This window comes from Coregonus clupeaformis, chromosome 14, assembly GCF_020615455.1.
Source record: "Coregonus clupeaformis isolate EN_2021a chromosome 14, ASM2061545v1, whole genome shotgun sequence".
In the NCBI taxonomy this organism is placed as follows: Eukaryota; Metazoa; Chordata; class Actinopteri; order Salmoniformes; family Salmonidae; genus Coregonus; species Coregonus clupeaformis.
Genome location: NC_059205.1, coordinates 11,806,899 through 11,817,354, shown reverse-complemented (window position 1 = coordinate 11,817,354; position 10,456 = coordinate 11,806,899). Strand labels below are relative to the sequence as shown.

The 10,456-nt window shown below is 43.3% G+C and overlaps 1 protein-coding gene across 1 annotated transcript; it reads right to left on the bottom strand.

The window, feature by feature from the left end:
• Window positions 1-1,985: 1,985 nt before the first annotated feature.
• LOC121580756 (angiopoietin-related protein 4-like) lies at window positions 1,986-10,102 on the bottom strand. Its single transcript, XM_041895779.2, has 7 exons — window positions 9,321-10,102; window positions 8,135-8,245; window positions 7,933-8,023; window positions 4,844-4,957; window positions 4,311-4,406; window positions 3,549-3,827; window positions 1,986-3,400 (listed from the first exon to the last, which is right to left on the bottom strand). Exons 1-7 carry the CDS (start codon window positions 9,840-9,842, stop codon window positions 3,216-3,218), a joined length of 1,398 nt encoding a protein of 465 aa, XP_041751713.2. The 5' UTR covers window positions 9,843-10,102; the 3' UTR covers window positions 1,986-3,215.
• Window positions 10,103-10,456: the final 354 nt, after the last annotated feature.

Sequence of the window (10,456 nt, the reverse complement as noted above, 5' to 3'; positions counted from 1 at the left end):
GTAATTTTCATCATAGGTACATATCAACTATGACAGACAAATTGAGGGAAAAAAATCCAGAAGATCACATTGTAGGATTTTTTATGAATTTATTTGCAAATTATGGTGGAAAATAAGTATTTGGTCACCTACAAACAAGCAAGATTTCTGGCTCTCACAGACCTGTAACTTCTTCTTTAAGAGGCTCCTCTGTCCTCCACTCGTTACCTGTATTAATGGCACCTGTTTGAACTTGTTATCAGTATAAAAGACACCTGTCCACAACCTCAAACAGTCACACTCCAAACTCCACTATGGCCAAGACCAAAGAGCTGTCAAAGGACACCAGAAACAAAATTGTAGACCTGCACCAGGCTGGGAAGACTGAATCTGCAATAGGTAAGCAGCTTGGTTTGAAGAAATCAACTGTGGGAGCAATTATTAGGAAATGGAAGACATACAAGACCACTGATAATCTCCCTCGATCTGGGGCTCCACGCAAGATCTCACCCCGTGGGGTCAAAATGATCACAAGAACGGTGAGCAAAAATCCCAGAACCACACGGGGGGACCTAGTGAATGACCTGCAGAGAGCTGGGACCAAAGTAACAAAGCCTACCATCAGTAAAACACTACGCTACCAGGGACTCAAATCCTGCAGTGACAGACGTGTCCCCCTGCTTAAGCCAGTACATGTCCAGGCCCGTCTGAAGTTTGCTAGAGTGCATTTGGATGATCCAGAAGAGGATTGGGTGAATGTCATATGGTCAGATGAAACCAAAATAGAACTTTTTGGTAAAAACTAAACTCGTCGTGTTTGGAGGACAAAGAATGCTGAGTTGCATCCAAAGAACACCATACCTACTGTGAAGCATGGGGGTGGAAACATCATGCTTTGGGGCTGTTTTTCTGCAAATGGACCAGGACGACTGATCCGTGTATAGGAAAGAATGAATGGGGCCATGTATTGTGAGATTTTGAGTGAAAACCTACTTCCATCAGCAAGGGCATTGAAGATGAAATGTGGCTGGGTCTTTCAGCATGACAATGATCCCAAACACACCGCCCGGGCAACGAAGGAGTGGCTTCGTAAGAAGCATTTCAAGGTCCTGGAGTGGCCTAGCCAGTCTCCAGATCTCAACCCCATAGAAAATCTTTGGAGGGAGTTGAAAGTCTGTGTTGCCCAGCGACAGCCCCAAAACATCACTGCTCTAGAGGAGATCTGCATGGAGGAATGGGCCAAAATACCAGCAACAGTGTGTGAAAACCTTGTGAAGACTTACAGAAAACGTTTGACCTGTGTCATTGCCAACAAAGGGTATATAACAAAGTATTGAGAAACTTTTGTTATTGACCAAATACTTATTTTCCACCATTATTTGCAAATAAATTCATAAAAAATCCTACAATGTGATTTTCTGGGGAAAAAATTCTCAATTTGTCTGTCATAGTTGACGTGTACCTATGATGAAAATTACAGGCCTCTCTTATCTTTTTAAGTGGGAGAACTTGCACAATTGGTGGCTGACTAAATACTTTTTTTCCCCACTGTATATGGTGCAATCCTTTAGTGAGTGAGTTACTTTTGTTTCATTAATATCAAGCAAAACTTCTACAGTCGAGAACAAAATTCGTATTGCAAACAAAAATAATGATATTAATAGCAAAACACAAACTCAAAAGTAACATAATAATATTGCAAGGTCGGTCCCATGATGGGAGACTAGATGTAGCTGGAAGTGGTGAAAGACAAACATGTGAAAAGAAATGTCACGTGGGGATTTCTGTTTTCACGAGGGAAAACCACTACATGTGAAACTTCACACGTCCGTAAAAAAAAAGATGTATATATTTCACGTGTCCGACAACCACGTGATTTCTTCATGTGGTCTTTTTGTAAGGGATTTGACACTCAATTCGGGTCATTGGCTCACTTCTGGATTGTATTTCCAGCTGAATCAGTGTGTTTGATCAGAGATCTGACAGAGAAAGCATTTTTCTTTAAATCATTTTCATTGGCTGGTTCATGCCAAAGATCAGTTTATTTTCTCTTTAAAAAACAACAGCAATTTTACACAACTGGAAAACATGAAATAGACAATATAAATTACAAACAGGCGATAGCAGAAATATATAAAGATTCTTTACAACTTATAAATAAAAGGCAAAAAAACTCAAGTCATCGACAAAAACACTAGAGAATTTTACAACAAGTTACAGTAAAGGTTCTGAAGAGACAGTCGACATTCATTCATCATACACTATATACAGAAATAGATGACTCTGGTCATTTTAAGGACAGTCAATGTGACTGAAGGATACAAAATCTCCACGAGAACACAACAGTGGAGCGTGAGCTTACTTTGATTCAAAATAAAACTGCAGGAAAAGTCGTGTTACATTGTACAAAGGCTGGAATGGTGTTTGCTCCATAGAGGAACTTTAAATTTAGACAATGAAACCACCATTGCTGAAAATACTTCACACACATTCTGTCTCATTACGTCCTGTAATTCTGTAATTCTAGTTTACAGTGATTATTTCTTTACATAATGCCTTTGGATAGCTAATGGCATTACTTTCATGTGGAAAAACAACTAATTGTTTCAGTCACCATTTGGTCCATACAATCGGATTAAGAAACTCTCTAGAGTTGCCCCGCTTGTACAACTACAGTGGAGGGCAGTGTTCATGCTGACAAAACTGTGTTCTAGCTAGAAATCACAGTTGAACCTCTGGGAGAGCTCTTGCATTCAGAAACCTCTGTCAGATGGGTCTTAACGTGGAAAATGCTTGGTTTCTTGAACACAAAACACATGTTGGAACTCGCCTCAATCTGTTCCATTCATTGATGCAGTCAGAGACCCAGCGTTGCTTTTAAACAGTGATTAAGAGTGAGCTCATACCACAGCTGTGGTGAAACACCCTTGCTAACTTTCCACTGCTAGATTCACATATACATGTAATTCTTCACATCTTAAACATACATTTCTGCATTGTTCGGTTGTGTCTCTAGCTGAGAGACTTGAAGACTTTTGAAAAACAGAGCTTTGGAAACATGGAGCCCATTCAAGTATGAGTTATTTTGGCTTTTATGATGGCCTTAGCTCTATTGGAAGTCTCACTGGGTGAGTCCAGGACTGACTGGGTAGCTTACCCAACTCATCGGCCAACCGCCTCTAACAGTGTTTTAGTTCAAGAGGAGAAAAGTCTGGAGAATGCTGAGCGTCTCTCCTCTATGACTTGTTCTCGATCACGGCGGGGGCGATCATCATGACGGTGGTCTTCAGGGGATAGTAGTGTCCATGCCAGGTCTTCCAGAAGACCCCCTGCTTCCTCTGATGCCTCTGCTTGGGAGGAGGGCTCATGAAGTAGCGGCCGTTCAGGTTGGAACGTCCGCAGTTGCTGAACCACCAGCCACCTGGAGAAAGAGAGCAAACATCTGGTTAGATTGGCATTGGTGCTACATTCCGAATTTGAGTTATTGAGAGATAAACCTTAGACTAAATAAATCTTAGATGGAATTCAGCCAAATAATAACTTTGAACTTTGAAAAAGAGGAGACGTACCAGAGAGGTGTTTGGCGCAGTTGGTGTCGTTCTTCTGGTCATTGTCTTGGTCGGGGGTGGAGAAGGGCAGGCCGGAGGCCTTGGTGGCCAGGGCGCTCTCCAGGTTGCCGTTGGAGGTCTTCTGGATGTGGAGGGCGTAATGGCTCTCCTCCCCGCCCAGACGGATGGGGTACTGGATAGTCTCAGAATCGTCCCTCCAGTCAGAGAACTTGACCTTGAGGATGTAGTCTGTGTCTTTGGTCACAGCGTGCATCTTCTCAAGACCAAGCCAGAACTCACCTAGAGAGAGAGAGATCAAACAGGGGTTAAAACCTGATCAGTGGCTGTGGTAGCATGTTCAAAGTCTGCATACATGTGTCCAGATATCTCAGTGTCTTTGTTAATTTAAAGGATCTGATCGTAACAGGGCTGGTAATCACTTAATTGAATTTAACAGGAATAGAACATGCGATTTGGTCACTTCTGGCACCTAAAGACACCAGTGACATTAAAGCTGGAGATTAGATGGTTGTTAATGCCAAACCTGCCATATCAAGATCTACCTGATCCCTCGATCTTGACATCTACAATCCTGTATTAGTGTTAGTATCACTGCTTGTTAATCAAACTGAACTGGGAGGTTTCGGGTCAAGTGCTCTGTGCTGTACTGCTCTATGATGTGGCTGTGGGTGGTACTGTCCGAACCTCGGTGTGACCTCGCTAGCTAGCTCCAGAGGAATTTTAGTGAGGGAGATGAGAAAAGACAACAGAGGATATATTTACCATTCAGACTGCCAAAGCCGCTCTGGTAGGCCCGCCATAGCTGGTCAAAGTCAACTGAGCCATCCTGGCGCCTCTGGATCACGGTCCAGCCACCTTCTGTAGAGAGGAAAGAGGAAGAGCAGTGGGATTAGTCTTGACCATAAGCGATTTACTACAGCCAACTGTCGTACATGTACGGATACAATGTGTTCATAAACTAAGCTATAGGGTAACCTTATACGGTGACCTGACCCTATAGAGGCTTTTGAGCTATTATTTTGCCTGAAGTTAGCAATTAGTTGTCGGACTAGTTAAAGATGCAGTCCGGGATCTTAACAACAAATTCGTAAAATATTATACGAATTGTGACGTAGTGCACAATTGGATGACGTGGTACACAAAAAACTGGGATACGTTTTGGTTCGTGAGCACCACTATAAAAAAATACTGGCTGAAATTATACAGAAGTTCTGGAGCGTCACTTTAACAATTGTTAGCTAAGCCCTGTGAATAGAACAGAACACAAGGGCATAATCCTGGCTAACTCCACATACCGGCTGTCATTTCGCAAAAGACTTCAAAGGATTGGGAGTTTAATGGCTGAATGTTGTACACTCCGCTGGTCGCCTCGCCTCTCAGGAACAGCTCATGGCAGTCTGAGGCCATCTCTGAAAGAACAAAGACAAAAACACAACACGGTTCACAAACATTTTGCCCACACTTCGTATCTCAGTATCAGTACACGTCGTCAAGGTCTGTGTTCTAACAGTGCTTTGGCCTTTCCCCTTCACTGGCACAAATATCCTATTTATAAATGACTCATTCAACTAGAAAACAAAAACCCTGGTTTCTTATCTCAAGCGCCTTGAACTTCAGACAGTTATGTCAGACAGCAGCCAACATGGAGCTTGTTTGTGAGCTATGGGGCAAAAGTCCACTCTGCCTTTCTACCAACTCCACTTGTTTTCTACTGAGGGAATTCACACTTGTGTGTATGGAAGTGGGGGTTGGGTGGGTCCAAGCAGAAGTAATCAAATATTACTGTTTTTAACATTTTATTTTGTAGAGACATTATTGCATAACATGTTTACCTTTCACTTCATATCTAGGTCAGATGTTCAGGAATCAGGATACATCTGGTTTCCCTATCTGGGATCCCTATCATTGGCTTCTTCATTGTAGCTCTCCAGGTCTGTGAATGCTGAATGTTTGCAAATAAAGGGGTCTTATCGTGAAGTGGGTTTATCAGTAGTTGTAAACCTAAGAAAGACAAAGAGTTAATGTGTTGTGCTCTAGTCTGAACAAAAGAGAGCTCCTTGCTTAATACCGATTGGCTGCTGTGACGTGAATGGGAGAGGCAGCATCAACAAAAGGTCTGGGAGGCCCAGTGGCTGTCATGTGCCTGGTGAGGCATGAGTTGGTGCACACCCTTAATGTTTTCCAGAAACGGGTTCAAGTTTATATGATGCCAACTTGATAGATACTGCATATGTTCATCGGCTATGATGCTCTTCATCTGCACCAATCGCCTAAACTATGATTAAATATTTTAATTGAATTGGGGCCAATCAATCAATCAATATTGGTTTTGGTTTGATTGATATTGGTTTGACTTGGTTGCTATTGATTTTACAAGTACAAACATAAGAGCAGACTACGGGGCCACAATGCATCACTCTTCTGGAATAACCCTTTCGGGGCGAAGCATGAACTCTATTGATTAGCGGTGCGTGGTTGTGGTCGCGGTTTGCCTTGGGGTCAGGGGTTCCCCTCAACTTTGGCACACTTCTAATTCATCTACGGCCGGAGAGGCAGCGGTCTACAGGGATGGGGAGCGGGGAAGGAGGGATGGAGGAGGGGAGAAGAGGGACTTCCGACTATTCTGACAGATCTGGGGGAAAGGTTGCACATTCTTGAGGGATGTACCACTGTTTTATGGTGAGGAGAAAAAATGGGACGGCTGGAAGGAGGGAGCAATGAGGTAGGCAGTCAGTGCCTTCAAAACAACAAAGGATGTGTGTACAAAGTTCACCAGACTAAATTAGACAGACTCCTTTTGCTTTCTTTCTTTCATGACTTTTTCTGTCTCTGGGCCAAATGACCTAATCTGAGGAACAGACACTCTTAATAAAAAGGGTTCCAAAAGGGTTCTTCGGCTGTCCCCATAGGAGAACCCCTTTTTTGTTCCAGGTATAACTATTTTGGGTTCTATGTAGAACCCTCTGTGTAAAGGGTTCTACATGGAACCAAAAAAGTTCTCCCTGGAACCAAAAAGGATTATTCAGAGGGTTCTCCTATGGGGACAGCCGAAGAACCCTTTTAGGTTCTAGATAGCACCTTTCTTTCTAAGAGTGTCGCATACTAGATTTGCAAAGTCTCCCTCCTCCGCCCCAAGCTCTGTCTGATCTGTGAGTTATCCCTCTGTGCTGGGGCTGTGATCCTGAGTTAACACTGTCCGAGACTGCTGAACTCTCCCCCAGTTGGAGTCCAGCCAGAGGACTTGTTTCTTTTATAGAATTCCTGCTGATGTCAGAATTTGCCATGAGACGACTCATTGTGTTCTGCTGGATGACTGCATCTCACAGTTCTGGGCCTGTGGGTTCACCTTTCACCTACTTCCCTCAGTGGCTATCAGACAGTGGGAAATGGTGTAAAACCCACTATTTTGATAGAACCACGAGTGCTTTTGATTGAGAGGCAATATACTGAAATGGTATGTATAACAATGTTACTTTCTTTTTCAATCAACTCTGAGTAGGTCAATCACATATCTGACCAACATCCATAAAGTGACATGGTTTTCATCGGTCACATTCAGAGTGAAATCATGACTCAAATATCCTGTATAGGCCTATTGATTCATTCATATCCCTCAATGCTGACTTTTTAGTGAGACCAGACCCCCGCTAAAGCACTAAACAGGAACTTGCCATGAGTTAATCATTGTTCCATTGCCAGAAACCCTGGAACTAGTGTCTGAACTTGGCCATGATCAAGCTCCATACAGCTCTGATGAAAGCCCACATTATGAGTTGGCCACTGTAGTACAGTTCAGATGTTAACAGCTGCTTGGCTTGGGTGTAGTTCAAGGACATCATGATCACTTTTACAATTACTGTACTACTGTATTAAGTAAGACAGGGTGTAACCTAACTCAATGTACTACTGTGATCTTTTTCTTTATACTGTGAATATATTATATTTTCTGGGAACCCAATGAAAGCATTCCTTCATACAAGTAATGTACATTGTCAGTCGTTGGTAGGTGCATTAATTGGCATGGCCAATCACCTGTGCATAATTTTTCGCGCGGTTAGGGAAGATAGATGCGCGCTCACAATTATCTGATAATTACTGTCAACCCTTCACATCATTTAGAAACCACTCCAGTTAAACTTGATATCTTAAGTATCTTATTGTCACAAAGCAGATGGCTTGGGAGGACAGTATTTGTCTGGGCATCAATTTAAACAACGGATTTGACACGAAGCTTAGCTTTACTTAACTCTGTAACTCTGTGTTGTTGTTTTTATCGCACTGCTTTGCTTTATCTTGGCCAGGTCGCAGTTGTAAATGAGAACTTGTTCTCAACTGGCCTACCTGGTTAAATAAAGGTTAAATAAATAAAAAATAAAAAACTTACCGATGGGTGAGTCGCGCTGCTCAATGCTGCCATTTTGAACGGCCTCTTCTGGTTTACGCCTGAATGCTGGTCTCTCTTTTTTCAGCTGAATCTGAGTGAGCAAGGAAAACGAAGTTTTAAATAAGTCATAATAAATAATTGCCTCAATGAAATGTTAAAATAATCATACATGGGTCAGTGATATTCACAAAATGTTTCATACCTGGTGTTGCAGGGTCCTGATGCGCACGTTCTGCTTTTCAAGTTTATCTTGCTGGAGTTGGATTCTGTTGACCAGGTCATCAATACGTTTATTCTGAGCTTCCAACATCCACTGAAAGAAAACAGACAGGTACCCTGTTAGTCTTTCTCATGTGACCTAATTGTAATTAGCCTAGGTTTCTTATAACATAGGAATAGCCCACCACAAAGCCGATATTGTGAACTGTGTTTTGACTTTGTTTTTAGACCATAACATATAGCCTACTATGTGCTTGTAATTTGAATGGGGCCGAATTTCACATAGCCTATCCGAGCACATTCAACAGCTTTTGTCTTTTCCAACCCGGTGGTTTGGTTACATAATAACGCGGGGTTTTCCATCCCACAAAAAAAAGTTCATGTCAGAACAAGAAATTATCTTTTTAGATTTCAGGTGCTATAGCCGCTACACACCATCTTTAAATCAAGTGTTCCATTTTCCTCACCTGGACCATGTTCCAAATATGGTAAAACAATTATTCACACATTCTGAAACGAATGCGTGCAGTTCCTTTGTCTGGCCAACGTTTAGCACGTAGTCCACGCACTCCAGCACAATGCACGCTAGTTAACACACCCACTGGCGTGCCTTCAGACAGTGCTTCAGGCTGAATATCGTTCAGTCCCTTTGAGTCAATGGACATAATCCCAGACCAACTGTTCTTGTCCATCAAAGGGCATCTATTGTGCCCCTCCAGTTGTTCCTCTGAACATTAGGAAATAGGCCATTTGCCAAACTATTATGCATGACTAATGTAGGAGAAAGTATAATACCAGTAGCCTACTGTATTAAGCACTACTTAATGTTAATCTATTAATCTATTTGCTGTGGTGTTTTGACATGTTATCACAGTAAATGAATATGGCAGGCTGCTCACTGCAAAAAGCATTGCATGGTAATGCCTTCATACAACTGAAGCAATCAGAATTTAAGCAATCAGAAATTGATGGATACAATGGCAACTGCAGAGAAGTAAGCTCACGAAGGGGGAGACATGCAGCAGTTCGCTTACAGTCTGTCTTGTCAGTAATCACTTTTTATCTCAAGTCATTTGCTTCCCTTCCTTCACGCCAAATGCACAATTGTATCATAGCTTTTTTTCCAAACACAAAGAATCACCAAATAGAGTCATGGATTCCCTCCTTACCTGAATGATGCTTGCGTGGCTGTAGTTGCCTGCGTTGCCCGTGTCCATGTCGGGCAGCCCCTCGCCCTGCAGCATGCCGTCCATCTTCTCCTCCAGCTTGTTTATCCTCTCATCCACCCTCTTCCTCTCCTGCTGCATCTCCTCTGTCTTCTCCCTCAGCTCAGCAGTCTCGTTGAGCACCTGGACCTCCCTGTCCTCCAGCCCCCTGGCCCTGGCCTTCAACGCCTCGCCCTCCGCCTGTAGCCTCTGGCTCTCCTTGCCCAGGTCTGCCGCGGTGCCGTTGAAGACCTTCAGCTTGGCAGTGATGTCTCTCATCTGGCCCTTGGTTTTGTCCACATGCTCCTTGAGGCCCTGACCCAGCTGGAGCAGGCCGTGGGCGATCACGTTCACGTCGTCCCACGCCGCATACTGCATCCTCTTCTCCTTCCTGCCCGCGGCCGAGCCTCCTCTCCTCTCGAAGGGGTTGCCGGTGGCCATCAGAATGACCAGGCATAGAGTCACGGTTGCTAGTGTTCTCTTCATTGTTGCCTGCTTTCCTTTGTTTGTTCGTTGGCTCGGGTTCTTTGGTAGTTTTTTAGTCAGGTGGTTTGCAGAAGCACCCTTCTCTTCCCAGTTCGTTACTTGAGCTCAAGCTCCTACCGCTCTGTGCAGAGCACTTTGGTTTTATACTTTCAGAGCCCTTCAACTCCAGCCGGCTGGCTGATCTGATTGGCTGGCCGAGCAGAGGGGGGAGAGCTGCTCTCAGGTTTCTCCCCCGCTCAGTTAACTCTTTATGTCAAGCGGAGGCGTGAGAGGGGAGCACATGATGTAACAATGAAGCCAGTTTTCATCACTACCTGTAGAATACAGTAATCAAAGAGATTTCAGTCAAATTATTGCACATTGACATGCACAGCCGTACAATAAAAGACAGCTTTATGTGCAAATACATCTAGCTACTGTCACTATAATGTTTCTACTATCACTATACCGTTGCTATCATTCAGTACCCAGAAAAGGGGTTCAGACATGTCAGTGCACTTACATTGACAATCACACAGCTGTACGGTAAAGGATAGATTAACTCACTTTGTGTGATAAACATAATGATGTAACAAAGAAATGGTTGATATCACTTCAAACAAGATAGGAAAGCC

Bases quoted from the DNA above. Each gene is read 5' to 3' on its own strand.
- LOC121580756 (XM_041895779.2), bottom strand. From the start codon at position 9,842: ATGAAGAGAACACTAGCAACCGTGACTCTATGCCTGGTCATTCTGATG. The intron at 4,958-7,932 runs GTAAGTTTTTTA...TTGTTCTTTCAG, and splicing joins GCAGCGCGACTCACCCATCG to AGATGGCCTCAGACTGCCAT. The intron at 3,828-4,310 runs GTAAATATATCC...CTCTCTCTCTAG, and splicing joins CGGCTTTGGCAGTCTGAATG to GTGAGTTCTGGCTTGGTCTT.